Here is a 23,295-nt window from a genome sequence, read left to right on the forward strand (position 1 = left end):
ATGCTTTCTAATGACGTTAGTAAGGGGGGCCATGTAGATGTGGAAGAGCGTGGGGCTGAGCGAGGATCCTTGGGGTACTAGGCAGCTGATCTCTGTGGGCTTGGAGAGGAATGGCGGGTATCTAATTCTTTGGGTTTACCCAGTGAGGAAGGAGCATATCCAGTCTAGGGCAATTCCCTGTATGTCGCGGTCATTGAGTCTGTGGGTAGTGTGCGGTGGGAGACGGTGTCGAAGGCTGATGAGAGGTCTAGTAGGATGAGGGTTGCTGTGTGCCCCTGGTCGAGGAGAGTGCAGATGTCATCTGTGGGAGCTAAGAGGGCAGTCTCGTGCTGTGGTTGCTGCGGAATCCAGATTGGGAGGTGTCAAGGATCGAGTTGGATTCTATGAAATTCGTCAGTTGGATGTTATGTTATGTTATATGTTATGTTATAAGCGTTTTGTATTGCGCACAATTACTCAAGAGTATCCTGGCGCGCAAAGTTACCGAATCCTGGCAGGGAAAAGGAGTTTAAGCTGGAAGGTTAAAGAAGAAGGTTTTGAGTTGTTTTTTAAATAACCTAAAGTCGTGGATGTTGCGTAAATCCAGGGGAAGGGAATTCCATGCTTTAGTTGTTTTCACAGAAAGGGACTGACCGCCAAGCCGTATTCTCCGAAATCTAGAAATCACCAGCCCTACTTGGAGCTTAGAACGCAAAGCGCTTCGTCAAGTACAATGGACCCTGGCCGTGCAGGGCTCTGTGGGTCAGAGTGAGAGCTTTAAATTGCACTCTGTACACCAAAGGGAGCCAGTGCAGATCGCAAAGGTGCTGTCTTACGCTTGATCTTCTGGAGATGTTGAACAGAAGTCTGGCCGCGGCATTCTGTATGGTCTGAAGTTTTTTAACCAGATACCCTGGGGTGCTAAAGTACAGAGCGTTGGCGTAGTCAATGCGGGAAAGGATAAGCGCTCGGGCGACAGCTTCTTTACCAGGCCTAGGGAGCAAAGGATAGAATAGTCTTAGAGATATAAGGGTGCCAAAACACACTCCGGTGAGTGTCTTAATTTGCGTCGAGGAACAAAGGTCTTCTCCAAACCATATCCCCAAGTTCTTAACTGGGGTGCCCGCAGAGTTTGGTTGGGGAAGGTCAGGAGGCCACAAAGATTCTCCAAAAGCAGGGGGGAATTGGCCATACAAGAGGACCTCCGACTTGTCCTCATTGCACTTCAGTTGAGCGAGTGCAAGCCATTTAAACACCGATGAAAGACATCTCTGGGCCCCTTCGGTCGACAGGTCAGAGTCTTTCCAGGTGAAAAGCAGCTGGGTGTCATCAGCATAGGCTATTATTTTTGTTCCTAACTCCTCCGCCAGAAAGATCAAGGGAGTCAGATAAATATTAAAGAACAGAGGGCTCCAAGTGGAGCCCTGAGGGACTCCCGTAGCTACTTTCCTGGCAGCCGATGAAAAGGGTGGCATCCAGACCAGCTGGGAGCATTCTTCCAGAAAAGATTTCAGCCAGTTACAAGCCAAACCGACGATGCCAATGTCAGAGAGCCGTGTGAGAAGTAATTGATGGGGCACCGTATCGAAGGCGGCAGAGAGATCGAGAAGCACCAAGGCTGCTCTGCCGCCCGCATCCAGACATTCCCTTATCACCTCAGCTATTTCCACCAGAGCCGTCTCCATGCTATATGATGCCCTGAAGCCAGATTGAGCCGGGTGTAAAACACCGGATGCTTCCACATAAGCCTCAAGCTGTCGGAAGACCGCTTTTTCGCAAACCTTGGACAATGCCGGGAGGAGAGAAATGGGGCGATAGCTAGTGGGTTTGACGGGTCCAAGGCGGTCTTTTTTAAAAGTGGCAGGAGCTTAGCCTGTTTCCAAGTCAGAGGAACAGTGGCAGTCTGTAAGGAAAGATTAATAATCGAAGTAACCTCAGGACAGACCACCTCGGCCACCCCAGCCAAGACTCTGGCTGGGCGGGATCAGTTGGGGAACCCGATATGAGAGATCCTAGAATAGCCAATATATCAGATTCAGCTATAGGCAAAAACTTTGTAAAAGGAGGTGCTGAAAGGGTGGGGACTTAGGGGAGCAGAGAGAAAGAGTTCCTTCGCTCTCGAAGCCCTGTCGCCAAGCTGTCTTGGATAGTCTGTATTTTGACGCTAAAGAAGGAAGACAGCTCCTCACACCATTGTGATGAAGTTGGAGGGGCTAATTGTTCGGCACAAGGAGTTAGAAAGCTTCTAACAATGGAGAAAATCTCCTTACTATTGTTGTTGGCCTTGGCGATCCGCTCCATGTAGAAGCTACTCTTTGCCTCCATAATGGCTGCTTAGTAGTTGCTCTGGGCTTCACGGAGAGGAGATTTGGCCAGGGGGCAGTACTCACGACGCCATCGAAGTTCAAGTTTTTTGCAACCCAATTTGAGGACCCTAAGAGAGTCCGAGTACCAAGGTTTAGATGGAGATTGTCTTGGACGTTTGTTTGATCGAAATTTGGAGGTAGCGTCAGTCCCTTGGCTAATCCAGGAGGTAAAGCTCTCAACCGCTGCTTCAAGATCCAAGACTACCGGCGGGCACGAAAGTAAGAGGGCCTTAGAAAAGGCTGGGATGTCAATCTTCTGAGTCGGCTTACTTTGGATTGTACCTAACGGGTCCGTAAATTTCCCTATAGACCAGGAGAACCGGATCAGATAATGATCGGACCAGGTGACCTGGAGGGGGTTAGTAGCAGAGAGGGCAAAGTTGGAGCACACTAAATCCAGCATATGACCACCCTTGTGAGAATGAGACTTAATCCACTGGGTCAGCTATGCCAGGTCGAGCAGATCCATAAGTTCTCCTGAATCAGGTGCCTCCGGGCACTCTAAATGAATATTAAAGTCACCCAGGAGAAGGAAACATGAAAAGCGGAGGGCACGGGGAACAATAACATCATCCAGGGATTTCAGGAAGGGTCCAGAAGGACCAGGTGGGTGGTAAACTAGAGTGCCACCCAGTGTGCAATGGGGGGACATAACTATAGAGAAGTCCATGCCCTCCCCATCCACTAATCCCATAGAAGGCTCGCTTGAGAAAGCACAAATGTCACTGAACACCATCGCAATCCCGCCCCCCTTCCCAGTACTGCGGTCTACTCTTACAATTTTGAAGCCCTCGGGAATGGCCATCTCAACCACTGGGGCACAGTGATCGTTCATCCAGGTTTTTGAAAAGAATAAGTTGGCATCAGAAAGAAGCTCATGGATATCTGGGGCATGTTTCACCATAGAGCGAGAGTTAATAAGTGCAGCTCGGATCCTGTTCTCCCTCTCAGTACGACAAGCGGAAGCTAGCGGTTTAATATGAAAACAGAATTGGCAGGTGGAACACGTCCTATGATGGCTATGGAGGACAGCCCACTGACCCCCCCTTACACTTGGTGTTATCAAGCGCTTAGAGTTCCTTACAACTGTAGGACCTTCAACCAACCTGGGGCTCCCAGGAATGACAGGCAGCGTAGCAGGCGCTAGGCGCTCCCGGGGCGCGGACGGGTGCTGACGGACTTGCCTTTGGCGTGCCAGCCGCGCGTCCGCTGCGCGTGTCCACTGCGTGCGCGCTCCAACCTCATGATTAATACAATGAGGGAACCAACTGGGAGTCAGGTGAGAGAGCAGGAAAAAGCCTGGACTGCTCACCTTGACTCACCCAAGATGGCGGGTCTGCACCACGGAGCTAGGACCGGACTCCGGGAACCACTACAAGCCACAGGTAAGTTGCAGTAAATAAACAATCAAAATCGGGTCACAATCATTTGATAAAACAGTTTACATATCATGGGCTAAAACGGTGCAAATATATGGAACAAAGTTTAAAAAGGTAATATGAGCAAAAGAGGCTGGGGAATAATGAGGGCAGATCGCAATTCAAAAGTCAGCCAAAAACGCTAGACTATCTCCCGGGTCACGCCTCAGGAGAGGTAACAATGCGCGCTCGCTCGTGGCTCACAATATATGCAGGAGAAGGCGGGGTGTCAAGTGAGAGAGCAGGAAAAAGCCTGGACTGCTCACCTTGACTCACCCAAGATGGCGGGTCTGCACCATGGAGCTAGGCCCGGCCTCCGGGAACCACTACAAGCCACAGGTAAGTAGCAGTAAAGAAACAATCAAAAACGAGTCACAATCGTTTGATAAAACAGTTTACATATCATGGGCTAAAACCGTGCAAATATATGGAACAAAGTTTAAAAAGGCAATATGTGCAAAAGAGGCTGGGAAATAAAGAGGGCAGATCGCAATTTAAAAGTCAGCCAAAAACGCTAGACTATCTCCCGGCTCACACCTCAGGAGAGGTAACAATGCGCGCTCGCTCGTGTCTCACAATATATGCAGGAGAAGGCGGAGAGTCAGGTGAGAGAGCAGGAAAAAGCCTGGACTGCTCACCTTGAATCACCCAAGATGGCGGGTCTGCACCACGGAGCTAGGACCGGCCTCCAGGAACCACTACAACCCACAGGTAAGTATCAGTAAAGAAACAATCAAAATCGGGTCACAATCATTAGATAAAACAGTTTACATATCATGGGCTAAAACGGTGCAAATATATGGAACAAAGTTTTAAAAGGTAATATGTGCAAAAGAGGCTGGGAAATAAAGAGGGCAGATCGCAATTTAAAAGTCAGCCAAAAACGCTAGACTATCTCCCGGCTCACGCCTCTGGAGAGGTAATGTTGACGATCTTCTCAGTGACTTTAGCTGCGAAGGGGAGGAGATAGATGGGTCTGTAGTTCTTGAGGTCCGTCGGGTCTGCGGACGGCTGCTTAAGGAGGGGCTTGACTTCTGCGCATTTCCAGTCATCGGGGAAAGTTCCAGATTCGAGGGTCAAGTTGATTGTGCGGTGTAGTTCGGGTGCTATGGCAGCGGTGGCTCTGTGGAAGATGTGTGGCGGGTAGGGGTCTGTTGGGGCTCCTGAGTGTATACTCCTCATGGTCTAAGCGGTATCTTCTGTGGTGACAGGGGTCCAGACGGTGATGGTAGGCTGGGTGGCATTGCCAGTAGTAGGTGTAGTGTTGGTGCTTTGGTTGCGTTAGTTGAACTTCTCCTAGAGAGTCTTGATCTTGTGATAGAAGTAGAAGCAGCGTTTGTTGCAGAGGTCCTGGGAGGGAGGGGCGTCTGAGGTTTCGCTGGTGGGTTTGGTGAATTCTTGTATGATGCTGAAGAGTTCCTTGGAGTTCCGGGAGTTGGAGAAGATTCAGTTCTGGATGAAGTTCCTCTTCGTGGTGCTATGACATGGTGGTTTTGTAGGTAGTGCATGCTTCCAACGCTTTGCTGTTCCTCCATGAATGGACCATGTAGTTAGGCTAGTGGTTCTCGTTGCTCTAACAGTGGCAATTTATGATATCTAGCACTTTATGTTGACTTTATTGCTAGATTTTGCTGGTGAGAAAGTGTCACTTGAGGTGTCACTCATTGGGTAGTAGAATGTGAACTCATAACAACACTGAAAGTATGGAAATGTCACACATAAGCAACCTGAAACCTTGGCAGCTATGAGGACAGACTCTTGGTGTGTCATGTTGGTTAGTGCCCTTCCATTTCAGGTGCTTTGCAGCACTTTCAAGATTTTCTTAGAGTTTCTCATTTCTCACATGAGTGCCATTGGTGATATTTATATGTTTCCCCTCGTTAGAAAGTGTCACTCATAGTCATTGAATGTCACTCATAATTACACTGATATTATGAAAATGTTATGAATAAGCTATCTAGACAATTGACAGCTATGGGGGCAAGCCTGGAGATGTACCTGATGAAGTTTCTACAAAATTGGACACCTTTCCTGTGAGGTACCCTTGGCGGGTTTGAAGGTCTTTTAAGTCCAAACTTTTCTAAGTTCCAACTTTTTAGGGTTTCTAGAGTAGCTCCTATGGGTTTCTTCTACGGTTCCAAAGACATCAGGGACAGCATTTAGGGGCCAGGACTCACTTCAGCACTAGACAGGTCCAGTTAGGACTTATCATCTGGATACTTCAGGAAAATTGCCTCTTGCAGTTTTTTGTGTCCCTGTAGCCACAGAGAGGTCAGTCAGCTGGCCCTTGGAGGCCACTTTTTTGTCCTGTGTACAATATAAAGCAGGTCCAGTCCTTCTGGGCTCCTCTCATGTCACAGCCAGCAAGTACAGTCCCCCACTGATCTTTCACAGGTTCTGAAGAGGATTCCTTGGGGTGGCACATTTATAGATTGTACTAGCCTGTGGGTGAGGGTTCATCCTGGATACTACCTAACCAATAGGGAAAACATTCCCAGGGGCAACCCTCCTCACTTTTGCAGTACACCCTGTTTGCTTTCCTGCGAACTATCCCACAGAGCACCTGATTCCCAAAATCTAAGATGGGGAATCTCTCCCCATTTGTGCAGAACTCTAGTGTCCACCCAGGGTTGTGGCCAGGGAAATAAGCAGTCCCCGTCCTTGACTTTACTCGAAAGCAGTTCTGGGGACAGCTTCCTTCCCACTTAGTTCGAAGCTAGTCTGCTAGTGTGAATGTTGGGGCCTAAGACTTGTTCAAGTATCTCCTTAAAATAAACTGTGAATGGGCCGGTCGTACCTCTGTCCCTTTCAAGTAATAGAGTTCCTGAACCCACTCCAACTGTCCTGATAGAGATTAGATGCCCAACACCCTATCACCTGGTCTAAGTCATTGTTCTGACTTGGTAACAGTTTTCATACCTCATTAAGGTCAAGCACTTAGGGGGCAGCTGCTGGTAGGCTGATGCAAATTAATCTCCATGTGCTTCAAGCAGTAAAAGGAAACTTTATAAAAGGTATTTTTTCTAAATATTTATTAAAAATCAAACTTCACTAATGAATTGAACTTTTAATAAATATAAAAAAAGAAGGTTTGAATGATCATTTTAGCCATTTCCTGTCAGAAGGTACAGATTAAAGATTACAATCTGAACTTCAACACATTTTCTAGGGTCCAGACACAGCCCTGCCAGTAAAAATAGATTTTCAGGTCCAGTCACTGGAGGAACTTGCTAAATTTTATCTTCCACTTTTAAATATCAGGCACTCTAACTTGTGAGTGACTAGCAGTACTGAGGGGTGACTAATATTTAGAATCAGAGTTGTATGCCTGTCAAAAATGGCTAATTCGACAGATTTGACATCAGGATTTTAGGCAGCTGCAGGCAGGCTACACTTGATGGACTTGAAGATATGTTATACAGGCCAACCATAGGTGCTGTAGCGCACAGGTGACATTTTACTTCGAGGCCCAGGGTGTATATTCTGCACTAAAAAGTAGATACCAAATACATCAACTAGCGGTAATCCAATGTGACCATGTTTAAAGGGGGAACACTGACCTTTTTATTCTTATTTATCAGGAGTAAAACATGCAGAGTTCTAGTTGGTGCATTACTCATAGAAGACTGCAGAAGGCTGTTGATTAAACAGCTTTGGCCGTATTACAGAAAGTGCCCTAGGGGCACACAGCACTTTGGTATTACAGAAGGGGTCCCAGTCACTTGTGTAATACATATAGTTTTGACACAAATGTAGCACAAGCACTATCTCAGGAAGGCATTCCCTCATTTACATGGGGCCAGTCTCTTTGCCTTTGTACCTGCGCCGTATTATGGAGGGGGAAAGAGGGTTTCATGGACCCCCTACACATCCCCTTTCATGTGGGTGGAGTCACTCACTGTATTTGACTGCAAGGAATCTCTAATCTCTCTTTCAAGTGCAGGCAGGTTGCCGCCTGCACAGTGAAACACAGAGCGGCTTTGAAGCAGATGCTCCTTTTTTCACTTGAATGCACTGCCCTCAGGGCAGCACGAGTTTGCAACTGCCATGGGGGCAACTTATTTCCTGTAGTAGGTCGCACTTCCCCTGTTTGCACACAGTGCACCCATTTAAATGTGCATCATGGCACAAACAGGAAAAGTGTGCTGTGGCATAATTAGGCCCCTGGTGTTCCTTAATTTATCCTGATAGTATAAAGGCTGTAATAAGGATGAGTTATGAAGAGGTAATGCTCTAATTACTTCTCAGGAATCTTTAATTCAATGAGTACTACTACCTCTCGTTCCTTGATTCCTTTGTTCCCTTCCTCCAGTGTGGTATTGCTTCAGTATCACTGACCAAGCTCAAAATCAAAAAGACTTATGGAGAAAGCCCACAGCAACAAGCTTTCTTGGAAATTTGACTAATGACCTAATTTAGAGTTTGGCAGACAAGGCACTCTGTCACAAACAAAATAGAGTATCCTGTTTGCTTAACCCCCGGTTTACCCACCTCATTTAGAGACTGGCTGACCTTAAGTGTCCGTCGATGGATCCCGTTTTGATTCTGTGGGCAGAAAACTTCCTCTAACCGCCTGATTGGGAAGCGCCAGTCAGAGGAAGGGCATTGCAGTGCCCTATTTAGGTTGGACATATAATATCTTTTTTCCCTCTCTGTTGCCTCCAGAAAAAAAAGTTGCCACCAGGAAAACCTGTCAGTGAGGGACAAAAAGAAAATGAAAACTCCCAGGGTAACAAGTTCATTAGTTTCTTACTTTTCTCATTGGAAGGTTATTTCACAAAAACAATAAGGTTTGAAAGGTTTTGTGAATGGTAATCAAAACAGATGGTGGCCATAATGGTGGATTCTTTACATTTATTGGGTTGACTGCTGGATTGGTATTTGGCAGACAAGAGCCCATCAGGATTGAGGAAGTAATATACTCTGATGCTTTGACGAATGGAATCGCATCTGTTAAAATTTAAACCAGGCCCTGAGACTTGGAACAATCTCCATTTGCCTCTCATACTCCCTACCATGGTGTTACAATTAGGAAAATTCAGCTCAAATAACATATTTGCAACTTTCTCAGCATCCTAGACCCAAACCCTTTTTTCTCTTCATCAGTTATTTGTGATGATGTTTCTTCCTTGTTTTCGTCCATTTATTGTCATTCTTCTCATTGTGAATTTATCCTGACTTCTCTCAGTCTCTCTGGGGTGCAGAACAAATTCAACAATTAACATAAAACTGAAAATATTACAAACACCAGGGCTTCTTTACAAGCACATTGCACCGCAAGTGCATCACTTTTTTTGACGCACCAGGAGCAGAGTGTGCCTACCCATATTTCCAAGTACACGTAAAGACACACAGTGTGACTTTTCATTGGCTTGTAAATATTGGCCCCTTCAACAAATTACTCTGTATGGAAGGGGCGTTCCATGGGTGTTGCCGTGGGTGTTCCCATGCAACACCCATGAACACATTCCCTTATTTACAAAGTGTTTTACACCTGGGAATGTGTTCAAACCCTACACCTCCTCAGGGGAGGCGTAGGAGTGGCGCAACGAAGAAAAATACTTGTATTTCTCCTCATGTCTTGCTCTTTCAATGTGTGCTGATGTGTGCTGCATTCTGCAGCACAAACAGAAGGAGCAAAATGCCATTAATGGTTGTTTTTGTGCAGGAAGGTACCCTACCTGCACAACAACAATCATCCTTGCAACGCAGGCACCTTTGCACCATGGTGCAAAGGTGTCTGTGTTGGCGAACAGCTGCTGTTGGTGTGCCGGCGCAGGGGAGATGGACAGAAATGCGCCATATCTTGTACACACAGGACATTCCTGCCCTATTTTTTACGCACGGCAGCAGAATGGACTCAGCTTAATGAATTAGCAAATACAGCTCTTAGAGGTGCCAACTTTAAAAGAATTATTTTTTTATCTAGATGGTTATTATATTTTACTCCTTTGAAACTGTCTAAAATGTTTTCTACTTGCCCAAATAAATGCTTTCGTTGTAACAGAGAGGGGGAGGGGGGGGGGGGTGGTTACATATTTCTTTTTAGTGCAATGATTTACAATATTTATGGAAGAGGGTTTTTGAGGAAATATCCATAATTTTATCTTTGGAAGTCTGTCCATCAGCCATGTTGGTGTTATTTGGTTCTTTAGCAGCAGTGAAATGCTTCACAAACAATCAGCAATATTTTATATTAATTGCGATTGCAGTTGCTAGGTTACTTGCTATGCAAAACTGGAGAACCAGCTCACAACCTAACATCGATCACTGGTTTAATAAAATGATTAGGACGTATACATTTGAAGAGGCCTATGCAAAATGTATTGGAGCTATAGTAAGATTTAAAGGTATAAGGCGCTTTTTCTCTCCTTATGGATTTACTACCGAAAGCTTGGTGATTATAAATGAGTTAATATATAAGCTATATAGGCACATAGCACTTGGTAGAAAACAGGGTTTTTTCTTTAAAAAAAAAATGTATAATAGGCACATGGTACTTTCTATATTTGCACTTTGCACTTTATTTTTTAATTCTATTTAATGTAACTTAATAAATTAAGTAGCTCGGGTAGGATCTTTTTAATCTGGTTTTGTGGGAATCTGATTGTTATCAGTTGCTCCTAGTAAATGTAATATGTAATGCTTTGTATGAATTGTTGAACATGCTTCCTTAAAAAAAAATGTTTTTTTGTTGGTTTTTTTCATGGTCATGCTTTATGGTATGTAAATCGATATGTAAAATGTTTGCTTTACTATTTTCTTTTTCTGTTCTAAAAAAAAAATTTAATTTGTTTTTTTAAAATAAAACAATCATCCTTGCAGCGCAGGGGAGATGGACAGAAATGCGCCATATCTTGTAGACACAGCACATTCCTGCCCTATTTTTTACGCATGGCAGCACAGCAGAAAGGCTTGCTTCGCTGCAGTGTGCCAAAGTATAGTAAACGAGGCTCAAGGAGTGGGTATGAAGTCAAGTATTTAAGTCCTCAGGCTACATTGAAGCGCTCATTGTTATGCAAAGTTTAAAGGGCTGATGTTGTTGGAAGGACAATTATGAGGATAAGTAGGATTTATAGCCACATGCATCATTGTAGGAATTTGCGATACCTAAATTGCGAAAATTAAGGAATCGCAATTTCGGAATCGCAAATTCCTATGCATTAAGAATTCGCAAAAGTTTTTGCGATTTCTTAATTTTCCTTATATGCGATTCCTTAATTGCGAATCGCAAATAAGGAATCGCTTTACATTGATTCCTATGGGTCTAGAGGCCCATAGGAATCAATGGAAAGGCAATCTCATTTTGCGAATTCGCAATTAAGAAATCGCAAAATGAGAATGCAATTTCAAGGGTGAAGGGGGGGGCAAAGAACCCCCCCTGCACCCCTGAAATGTCACGTAAGTACATTTTACTCACACACATGTCCCAAGGGCATGTGTGTGTGTAAAATATAAGTTTCAAAAATGCATTTTTTTGCCTTTTTGAAACTTTTCGCAAATTACCATGAAGGTTTACTTCATGGTAATTTTCCCCTTCCTAATTGCGAATTCGCAAATTAAAAAAAATCATGTATAGCATTTAAGAAATTGCAAAATTTGCGATTTCTTAAATTGCGAAAAATGGAAAAAAAATGATGCATCCCAAAAAAGGTTTTTGCATTCGCAAACGGACGAATTTTGCGATTCGCACCGTTTGCGAATGCAAAAACACTTGATGCATGTGGGCATTAGTGTGCTAAGGATTTCCTGTAAGTAAAAGTATCTGCGTTATTAAAGATACATAATGTGAAGATAGTTTTGAGGGCTGCCACAAGATGCATGTGGTCATTTCTTGAAATGGAGCCCAGGAAGGGGTCCTGGATGCTATTTTTAATATCTATCCTATGGCGGCAATTCACACAGCATTTTTGAGCACAGATTCAGCTTGAAAAATACATCTCCCTATCAGTAAACGTGCAAAAACATTCTTTCTATTTGTAATACTTGTATTTGAATATTCCCTGAATATTCCCATTTTAGGGGTCATCTCAAAAAGTTATGCAAGAGTATATAAAGAGTGCTAAAGGTGTACTACTGTACATTCTCCAAAATGCCTTTGCGAATAGGCCTCTTTGTGTACAACTTGCCTGAAAATCCAATAATAGCATTATGAACTTTACAACACTGTGTTTTTTCAATCCTTTGGCTATAAGATAACCCAGAAAGTATGTAGCATAATGTAAGTGTTCTGTAATCTGATGTTCTTACAGACATATCATATATAATCAAAATTGCTCAAATTTAGGAGAGCTGAGCCACTAAGGTGCGCCAATTAAATGTCATCATAGCAACATATGTGCGCAACATGAAGGTTACACACTCAGTTGACTTAGCTTTTATCAGTCTGTTGTTAATAAAGTAAATACATTTGTGTAAGAGTAACATATCATGTTATTTACCCAGCAGAGAATTTGCAAGACTGGTGGCAAGTGCTAGTGAAATGAAAATCGTGTGTTGAAGCAATACAAAGATGGAACTCTGACCCCTTTCTAAATGTTCACCTCTTCGAACAGTGATTCCAACCTAGCTTCTTCAATTCACCAGAATGAGTTATATCTAGATCTAAGATCACCAATTGCTGTGCTAGAATAGCTTCGGGAATGAAGAAAATATAAAACATAGAAAAGCTACCATACATATCCAAAGAACACTATTGCTACTATCTCTATGTGCATCCTTGTGATTGTATCAAACATTCATTGTTTTCACAATGTGATGTTTATTCAGTACTTTTAGAAGTCTTATCTCCTGTTTGGCGATAGTTGGTAATGCAAATAGCAATCATATCCCAATCAATCAAATGTTAAAACCTACTAATAATGTTTACCATTTACAGTAGTGAAAATAAATTCAATACTAGCCTGTTTGTCATTTCAGAAAATGTGTAAACATATCTTTCCATAATCTGCTATACCTTTAACTTCTTTGAATGCATCTAACTTTAAAATGTTGATATTTCCAATTTAGATATCGTTAGAGAACCACCTCTGCCTGGGTCAATTTTCCATCACCATCCTTCATATTCCGCATCAAGTTTATTGACATTATATTAGAAAATGTCGGGCTGCCCTGTGTCATCTTTAGCTTTTAAATGATGAGTACACCTGTTTAATGGTTTATAAACATATTTCTTCCGCAGTTCGGACACGAAATATTATTGGAAAATGACTTTTTATCCTATTTATTTTTCCCCCAGTGAATATTTTTTAAACCTACTCATTAATTGTGCTACTGATGCGTTTTACGCTAATAGTCGTCTCCTTGCTCATGGCATTTATATTGTATTCTTGTACTGTATTTTATTATTATGTAATGATGTGTTCTTTTATGGCTGGCCACAGCCAAATAAAGATTTTATGATGATGATGATGATGATGATGACATTATTTGCCTTTGAATAAAGTAATGTCCTGGCCATGGCTTGAGAATGACCTGACCGTGGGGGATATCAGCATGGCAGTACAAGCACCACCATGGAGATGTCCCTGTTCAGCTTTAACTAAGTTCTTAAATGGCTGGATTTTAATGGGGTGTAGATCACTTAGAAAATCAAAAAAGTAAAAATACAAATCCCTATCACTACCATCACTGTGTAATTGGCATCTGGATTGTGGTAATTCGTCTGAGGAAGGCTACCACTTCCCTCCGCCCACTTCAAAATTTGGGACTGAATCCATACGTCTAAATAAATAAGATATATAATGGGGAAGGCACAGTCAATTAATAGGACAATGAGACAAAGAAAACTGTGACTTAGTAAGTGATATTCCTGGTAATGGACCTATTCAGCATGCTCTACACAGTAGCATTCACGTTAGTCCTGCATAAAAAGGGAGTACATGTTGTTCAGTAACAGAGGTTTCATGAAGTTGTCTCATTTAACCTGTGCCAAGGTTAACTGCAGCATGCAGTCACCTGATATTGGGATTCTGGAGTTCTCAAACCTTTGAGAAGTCCAAAGAGAACTGAGTATCACATATGTCCACTTGAAAGTAAAAAGGCTGAAAGCAGCATCAATGTACCAAAGCTTGAAGCGTTGTTCAAAGTCAGATTGTGCATCACTCGAGCCCCAAAAAAACTCCACTTTAAAAGAAAGTCCTGCGCCCGCTTCTTCAGTGATCTCCCATTTTGCTTACTGGCCTAAAAATAAATGAAAAGAGACATATGCTTTATATATTGTACAAAAGTGCAATCTCTACATAAATACATACACTGCAAATGCATACCTAAATGGCGTATGTTTTATAGATTTATGTTTTGCTTCTATTACCCTTTCACTGTAATTTTCATCATTACTTAAACCACTGATCTTACTATCCATAGGAATTAAGGAGAAGGACATTGAGAAGTCTGCGACAGGCTAATCCCAGACTAACAGTGAGATATCTTTGATGTACATAGTATTAACATGAACATCCAAAGACCACTGGGATTAGCACTCACAATTTATGACCAAATCAAAAAATAACCAGAGTATACCATTTAACTTAAAGTGTTTCATAGGTGCTCATGCGAAGCTGGGTACTTTTGTGTTGTTGCTATGGGCTTTTTTAGTGATAAGATACTTTTTGTCACACTAGCTCCCACCCAAAATGTTAGTAAACGCCATTTATAATGTCTATTGAAGTTAAAAAGCATTCACCAACATTTGCTGAAAAAACATTTGATAAGAGGTGGGGATAAAAAAAACCCTTCCATACATAATATCTATTTTTCTATTGTGTGCTGCAAATATACCCACAACTGAACTGCCCTACCTAAGTCATGTTGAGAATGAGCAGAAGTCATCGCCAATGATAGAGATCAGGAGATTTACATGGGGGGGGGGGGCTAAAAAAAAACTCCATGGATAAAGTATGATATGATTTAGATAGAAAGAAAAATAATGTTCTAAAATTAGTTTCTCCACTCAGGTTGAGTGAGACACTGCATATATTGTTGTTTACTGGTAGATATTTGTTAAGTAGCACACAGTGGCATCTAGGTGTTTTCTATTATCCACTTCAAGTCTTCCAGCCACTTATTTAAATTCATCAAAAGACCACATAATTAAATGAAAACTGCATGTTTGACTAGCATGGTGATTTTGGTACAAAACTACCACTTCATACACTTTGGGAGATATTTGAAATTACACCGGAGTTACAGATGCAAGTAGTTTGCTATAAATGTAAACATCATTTGTCCAACATTGTCCAACGTTGTTTTTTGAAATGTTGGGTATCAGCTTGCAAAATGAAATCAGAGTTTACTGTAATTGTTGTGTGAAGGTACATAAGGGTTTTTAAATGCCTTAGGACATTACTGTTTAGTGGATTCATTTTGGTTTTATTATTTAGCATCTTAGTCTCAGACCGTTCTCTTTTATTATCTGATGGTAGAACTGATGATCTTGTCTACCCATCCTCAGTTTGAGGTTGTGGCTAAGATTACTCATGATTCATTGTTAATCATATTTCATGAACTATGTATGAGTTGTAATGACTGTTTTATGCATACATTTTGCTGATCGTTACCACCATGGTTATTTATTCTGGGTTCTTTTTTCTCTTCTTCCATTATTTATAGTGTCTACATTATTTGTAAACTTTTTCATTAGTCAAAGTACAATTTCAGTGAATTTTGTGCAGAGTTTAGATTTAAGCACTAAGCAATCCATCAGCTTACACAAGTGAATTACTAAATAAATAAATGGATCTCACTGGAGCATTCAACACTGCTGATCATGTAATACTGATCCTATCCCTCACTTCAGCTAGGAATTTTACTATTATCTTTGGGTGGTGTTGGACCTTTCTTTACATACTCTCCGTGGGTTCTTCTATGTCCCTAATCCTCTTTAAAATCTGTGGCCAAATTGAAATTTCTAGTCAAATCTTCATACGCTGATGATACCCAGATGCTACTGGATCTACTTCAGGTGCTGAAAGTGACAGCACCTCCCTTCCCTGAAAGTTTACTATTCATCTACAATGATGGGAGAAAACATCCTGAAATTTAACATCAAGTAAATCTGAAGTGCAGACTTTTAGAAGTGGTGTACATTAGTCACAAGTTTGTGGGGCTGGTGGCCAAATAGTTTGTTAGGCCCCACTTTGGTTTCCAATCCAAATAGTAGCTTGTGATTAAGGAAACATTGATGCTAGGAAAGGAGAAAACTAGAGGGGCATATGAGCAAGGGGATTGCGCCACTGGACCATCATTTGTTTTGATGTTCCGGTGGTGCGATGCCCTGCACCATATTTACAAAGCGGCATTAAGCCACTTTCCATGGCTTAAAGCCACTTTGTAAATATGCTACCCTTTCATGCAGGTATCTGCATGAAAGGGGCATGCAATTGGTGTTGCTGTGGGAGTTCCACCACAACGCCCATTGCTTTATGACCCTGCCCCAAATTTACAAAGATTTGTAAATCTTAGGCATCGCCAATTTTTTTTTTTTTTTTTTGTAGAGTTTTATATAGCGCGAACTAGAACCGAACCGAATCAGTTATCAGAGCGCTTTACATAGCACCAGTTACGTTACATGAGGACACACTTTCATATTTTTTTTTTTTTTAGGCACGGGGACATTAAGTGATTTGCCCAGAATCACAGGGGGTTTTTGGCGTCGTTACCGAGACTCGAACCCAGATCCCCAGGTCCGAGGTCGAGCGCCTTAGCCGTTAGGCCAACCCCTCTCCCCTAAAGCTTTTGATTTTTCTGTGTGCTGCATTCTGCCACACACATAGAAGTAGCAAATGACTATCATTTATTATTTATGTGCAGGAAAGGATACCTTTCTGTCCATGAACAATCATCCCTGCAACAAAGGAACTCTTGCACTATGGCGCAAGGGTGCCGGTGTTGGCGCAAGGCAGTTATTTTTAGTGCAAGGGAAAATACAGGGGTGCACCACATTATTGTAAATACTACGTGTCGCTGGATTTTTTAATTGGTACAGTGCAGATAAATCTGCTGCAGGGCCACGCTCCGCAATTTCCTAGCACAAATGCCCCAGAGTATTTTATATGTCACTTAGTTGTGCTATTGTGTTAGCAGCAGTTTGAAGAAACAGGTAAGGCTTCCATTTTTGTGTTAATGTGTGCTGTAACAGCAGCACAGGTCCCTCAAAAGATTGGGGCCTGGGACAAAAAGCCCCAGTTTCCCCCACCTTGTGACAGCCCTGGTGTGAGTACTTCTTGATCCTGCCAATGTGTATGCCTTTGCTAGAAGTTGCCTAGTTTCCAGTCAATTCTCTCATAAAGCAACATTTTGAACCAACCGTCTTTTGGTGGATATACTAATTAGTTCAGCTTTATTTGTCTCCAGAAGAATGCTTTCATCAAAGGTAGACTATGGCAAGGCCTGGGGAGAACATAGCATAGAGGATCGAAAAGTGAACAAATAGTTTGTTTGTGATCTCAGAAAACATGACTATATCTCTGTCAATTGCCAAAGGCTTTGCTGGCTTCTGGTCTTGCTGCTGATTTTCTTTCAAAATCATCTGCACTGTTTTTTTTGTTTTTATCTTCAGTGTCTGTACGAAAATGCCCCTATTGGCATGATCACCCCCATTTTATTTTAACAATGCTGTTGGTTTTAACTCGGTGCACTGGGACCCTGCTAACTGGGCCACAGTGCATGTGCTTTGACCCCTGAAAACTTGTGGAATTGATTAAAATCCTAATTGGCACATTTAACATACCTATAAGTCCCCAGTATACAGTACCCACTGTACCCAGTGCCTGTAAGTTGAATATCACTAATGGACTGCAGCACCTATTGTGCCAGCACTGCAGTTTTACTAAGGGCACATTCGACCTAGCATGTAGATGCCCATAGGGCAGAGTGCATGGTATTTAAAAAGTAGGACAAGTGTACTTAGGTTTTACATGTTCTGGCAGTGAGAAATCTCCAAAGTCGTTTTTCACTCTAGAAAGGCTGGCCCTCCCACATTGGTTCTAGGTAGAGATAAGGCGTTGTGGGACAGTTTACAATAAAACTCATAGAAAGTTCTGCAAAAGTTGGTAAGGGCACCACTAGGCACATTTACCCCGTTGGTAAGGGATTAGGCAGGAGTTTCCCCCGCACAAAGACTGGGACTGGACATAAAGGTGGCACTCTCAGTACCCTCTCCAGAACACCTCTAGACCTGTGCACAAATGTGGCACTCTCAGTACCCTCTTGAGAGCAACTCTAGACCTATGGACGATAGAAGATGGATTGCACCTTTAATCCTGTGCTACATGAACCAAAGGAGTGTCCCTTTTGTGGAAACATTTCAATTCTTCATATGTTCATGTAATTCCATAAATGTACATGTTCTTATTCCTCCATCACAGAGCAACACGCCTTCCATTGCTTACTACCACAGTTTTTGTAATTGTGGCCCTAAATATGATGTTGGGCAGATTGAGTCCGCCGGACACTGTTTTGGTGTGGGAACTGACCAACTGTATGTCAGCAGTTCTGAACACCCTATTACAATGCCACTGCACATGATGCAGTTCAAGCTCCCATTTCCCTATGAGAGCTTGTGCAGCGGTCGGAAACCGCCCGCAGCACAAGCTCCCATAGAGAAATCGTAGTTCCAGTAAATCCTTGCACCACGTGGCAGGCACCTCACGGTGCTTGCCACACAAGTGTAGGGATTTACAGGGGGGCATGAGAGGTGCCCCCCAGGCCCAACTGGAGGCCGCGGAGGCCAAAGTCCTTTTCAACAGGCTTTTTATGTCAGAAAGCCCGACATGAAATGCCTGTCGGAAACCGAAATCATAATATGGATGGGGGAAACGCCTCCTTAGGCAATTATGTGTGACCTCTGACTGGGCGACGGGCTCCTTGAGCCTGATGGAGGCCAGTTGGTCCGACCGGCCGGTTTAAACTCTGACCGCCTACATTGCAATTAGGCAGTCCGACTTTAAACCAAGGCTTTCGGTCAGAAAGCCTCCGACTTACAGTCAGAGGCTTTCCAACTCACATCCCAATGAGCCCCTTAGTTGTAATGTGAGGAACAGGGATCACTTCTACTCTATTCATTAGTTCATTGACCGCGGAAGGATAAAAGTTAAGTTGTTCTTCCATGAATCCTAACTTGTGGCTCAAAGAACCTTTTACCCAGATAAACTCATTTTATTCCTTTTTAAAGCTTCTCCTCACTTCATTCAAGCATGAGGCGCTATTGTGCCCTTTTAAAAAATTCCATGCACTTAACAAAATGCACCTGGACAATCGTTCATGTCAACAATGCGAGGAAGTGCACCAATATGCCTCATTTCTAAAATAAATATGTATGATGCAAAGAGCTTTTATGCAAAGTACTTAATATAAAAGGAATAAGGAAGCTAACAGGTTTGTGTTACATTTATCAATGTGCATTAATCTATATAAAAAGTTGGAAAATTATACAGAAATAATAAAGAAAAGATATTTTTTCCTCTTTCCTGTATATGCAAAATACTTTACAAGTAAATCCGTTTCCTTGTTTGCACCCCAAGGGTAAAGACAAAAATATGGAGCACTTAAAGAACATCTGAAGCACATAATGTTCACAAATAAGTTGAGAACTGCAAGAAAGTGAACAGCATTAGAAATGTTTATGAAGTTCCACTGACTTTGACCATGAGGGTGTTCACAACATTTGCATTGAGCATGTTCACACAGGCCTGGGTTATTAAAGATAGTAGTAGTTGTGCCTGCAAAAGAAAAGAAAAAGTGGCTCATGTTGTTCATGGGATTGAGCAAATTGTATGTCAAATGTGTTAAACACTTGACTACCATAACAGCACCACCCAACACATTGCTGAAGTAGAATGGAAGGTATGGACATGGAGATGGACATGAAACATCCTTGGCTATTGGCTACATTTGGTGATGTCATCTATACTAACTTACCACCATAAACCTATGTATATAACATCCATAATTGTGATAAGAATGATTATTTGCCTTTTACTCGGGAGCGATACTTTGTTTACTGCTTATCCACTATGTATTTTTAGTCACAGAGGATTATTGGGACGTGGGTGGCCGCTTCCATTTTGTTCCCTGGAGCAACCTTGAAGATATTTGGTCATATTATTACTCAAATATTGGTTTTGCGCAAAGTGTAACCTAACCACGCTTCCAAGTTTATAATCATAGATGCAAAGGCTCCTTCTATGCCATGAAAGATTTTATATGTGACAGTTAATCCACAGCATTATGGATTTGAGGCTGTGTTGTCTCAAAGCAAAAGGTGAAGATTGTGTTGTGATGTTTACTATGAACACTTTGAAGCATCAGGAATGATATTACATCCGGATCAGGAAAGACATTACACCCTCAATGAAAGGTAAATGCTAGCCCTTTCATGGGCGGTTAGGAAATTCAATCAGTTTACATCTGGGAAACTAAACTTGTTTTGTGCACTATAATCCCAGAGTACTTTTTAAAGATAGCTATGTTGTATTGAGAGAGGCTACTGCATGTGGAAATAGACTTTTGTCAAAACTCCAGTAACATTTTAGGTTGTACATATTCCTGGAGTTAGAAACAAGAAAGCAGATGGCTTGTCATGTATGCCAATTCTAGATGAAGGGAAAAGTAATTAGGATGGGGATGTTTAATGTTTGGTGGCAAGTATCATCAGGTGATTGTGACTCAGAAAATGAATGAAGAGGTGCATTAAGCCTGGATCGGAAATACTGACAGTAATACAGTTTCTGGAGACGGATGGTCGAGAGAAAAGGTTTTGTCACTGGATTAGCAACTGCACTAGAAGGCGAACTCTGAAGATTGCACAGAAAGAGGGCTTTTTTTCTTGAAAAGAGAAAGTAATTCCTTCACCTAGTATTAGAAACTGTCTTGTAAATGAAATCCATGAAGGGTATCTGGGCATAACGTTAAATGAGAAATGGTACAGGGAACACTATTGGTGACCAAGAGTGGACAGAGATGTTGAGAGGAATGTAGAGAAATGTGCGATTAGTTGCCAAAGTGACAAGGAATTAACTTGTTGGACTCCTCAAATGGTTCAGGTGGTCCGTCACCAACAAAGTATGGGAGAGGCTTACCATTGATTTTGAGCAACCTCTCCATATCTTACCACAGGCTCAGTAGTCTACCAAGGTTTGGTAGCCTATGTGACCAAAAGGGCAGAGGTCCAATTTATAAGGGAACCAGCTACAAGGAATGTCTTATTGTTTTCAACATATGTCTTTCAAGAGAAAGGAGCCCTGGTGAATTGAAGCAAAGCTGCAAAGATTTTTGTTGCATTATGGAATTACATCAATTATAATGGGGTTACCCAGTAACCCTCAGAACCTGGGTATCTGAAATATATGCTAACGTAGGTTCTGTCGGGAGGAGAATAATTACTTTAAACTTATCATAAACATTTATGCATAAAGAAAGAATATGGGCTGGAGATTCATGTGCATAGAGATTGATGTCTACTGAAAAACATTTTAGATACATCTTGTACAGTACTGTATATATTTTAGTCACGTTAAGCACTCTTCTAGATCAACTTATCACAGATTAGTTTACCTTATGCTGTTTATCAATATTGTTTTGTTTTTTGTGACAGCCAGACTATGGTACAACCAGATAAAATTGTAAAAAGAAAAATTAATTAAGTTGCTAATACAATTCCTTTTGATTATGTCAAACTAGGTGTGTTCTGATTGCAAGCACAAATGGTGTAGCCTGTTTCATCCTCAAGGGACTGCTAAGGTGCAGAGATCCTACAAATTGGTGAATAATTCTGTGAAAACTGCATAGTTGGTAGGCTCGATTTGGATGATTCTGTAAGGTCGATGTTTTGATCTTTACTCAACACACCTCACAGTGTGTCTGGTATTATGCCTTTCAGAGCTTTATGTGTAAGATAAGCAAATGACTTAATGTGTCCAGCATAGCATAAGCTAGATTTATCTAAGTTGAAAGAAAATAGAATTGATGAGAATGTGCAGAAAGTTAAAGACAATATCAAAGAGCCAGAAGAGAAATGTAGAGATGTACACCAAGTCAAGCAGGTAAAGAAAGTATGTTCCAGATAAGGAGATTTGGTGAAAATACAGTTGCATTTTCTAAAGTGATGAAAAAGGTGGTAGAAAAATGGAAAAGCCATGGAAGTTCATCGAGTGAGTGGAAATGCAGCTGTATTCAGAAATGGACAGTAATGGATTAAGGAGTGAGCTCTGCAAGATAAAAATGCTGGTTCCTGCTCCAAGAATGCTGGAAAAGGATAATAAACAAAGGGAGGTTACCTGTTCAGAAGAGGGTTTGTGAGAAACATATAGTTAAAAACTGCCTACTAAATTCAAGTTATATTTCATGTGATGAATTATTGCTCTCTTGGCTTTACTTGATTTCATGTGTTGTTCGTCTTTGTTTTATGGCTTTTGATGGATGTGTTTCTCAGACTGTAGTCCACCCATATAATTCTTCTGTGTTTTATCATATTTGACTGTGTTTTATTTTCATACATTTTTTATTATTTTTAAATTGTTTTCAATGCTTTATAGTGTTATCTTATTGTATGTCACCAGTACTATTACCTTCCTGCTGCACTGTGTTTTAAGTCTGGCAAGAAGGGAGCTGTGTCATACTACATAATACCACTATCATCTTGGATCACACGGTATGTTACAGAGATGTCATCATGGAATTGACTGAATGTTCTAATGGAATTAGAATTTAAACATTTAATTGGGGTTGTAATCATCTTCATCCACTTGTGTCCTGATAATATGGTTTGAATACATACACTTTTCCTTCATCCAGTGTGCTTCTTCATTGTGACACATATATGTTATATGTTGGTATATCAAGCAACATACCACTTGAACACCTGCTTCTGTCTGGTTACTCTTGTCATTATGATGTAGTTCAAAGCTAGATGATGCAACTTAAATAGATATGGAGTTGTGCCAATACATATGGATTTTGCACAGGTACACCCAATGTAACTCCCTTTGCACGGTTCAAAAGGGGGATGGCAAAAAGCTATTTGGGCACTTTGCCAGGGTCAACTAGCCTTTGTATTTGAAATCTGAATATTGATTGTATTTGCAATGCTTTGTGCTGTTTGCCTGCATAGTCAACACTTTAAACCTACGGTGCATCTGGGCCAAAGTGTGGGTAGCAGTGGGAACCCAGCCAAAAAAAAAGGTATAGTTAGTGCCCTCTCACAAATGTGTGACAAAATCCCTGGCAGACAATATTGTTGGAAGATACCCATTTTACGAAGATTAATTACCCTGTCTCCCCTGAGATCACATGCTGTAGTCATATGACTGGAACTGGGACCGGCATCCTAACTATAGAAGCATTTGTAAATGAATTAAAAAGAGAGACCCCTCTCCGGGTCTGGTGGCTCAGTGGACTAAAGCAACCACTGCAGGGGCTTGTGTTCAACCTCATGGTCACAGGTTCAAATCCCGGTGGGTCCACTCAGTCTTTCATCCATTTGAAGTCGATAAAATGAGTAACATTGAGTTGAGTAACACTAAACATCTGTTATT

The 23,295-nt window shown here is 41.8% G+C and overlaps 1 protein-coding gene across 1 annotated transcript in view; it reads right to left on the reverse strand.

Moving 5' to 3' along the window:
- The window catches only part of RFX6 (regulatory factor X6), a 424,100-nt gene that overhangs the window by 130,958 nt on the left and 269,847 nt on the right, over positions 1-23,295 (reverse strand). Inside the window, exon 14 of the mRNA XM_078646873.1 lies at positions 13,828-13,945. Within this exon, the coding sequence (XP_078502999.1) occupies positions 13,828-13,945 (118 nt within the window). The remainder of the gene's footprint in view (positions 1-13,827; positions 13,946-23,295) is intronic.

The sequence above is a fragment of the Lissotriton helveticus genome, chromosome 6, assembly GCF_964261635.1.
Source record: "Lissotriton helveticus chromosome 6, aLisHel1.1, whole genome shotgun sequence".
Taxonomy (NCBI): Eukaryota; Metazoa; Chordata; class Amphibia; order Caudata; family Salamandridae; genus Lissotriton; species Lissotriton helveticus.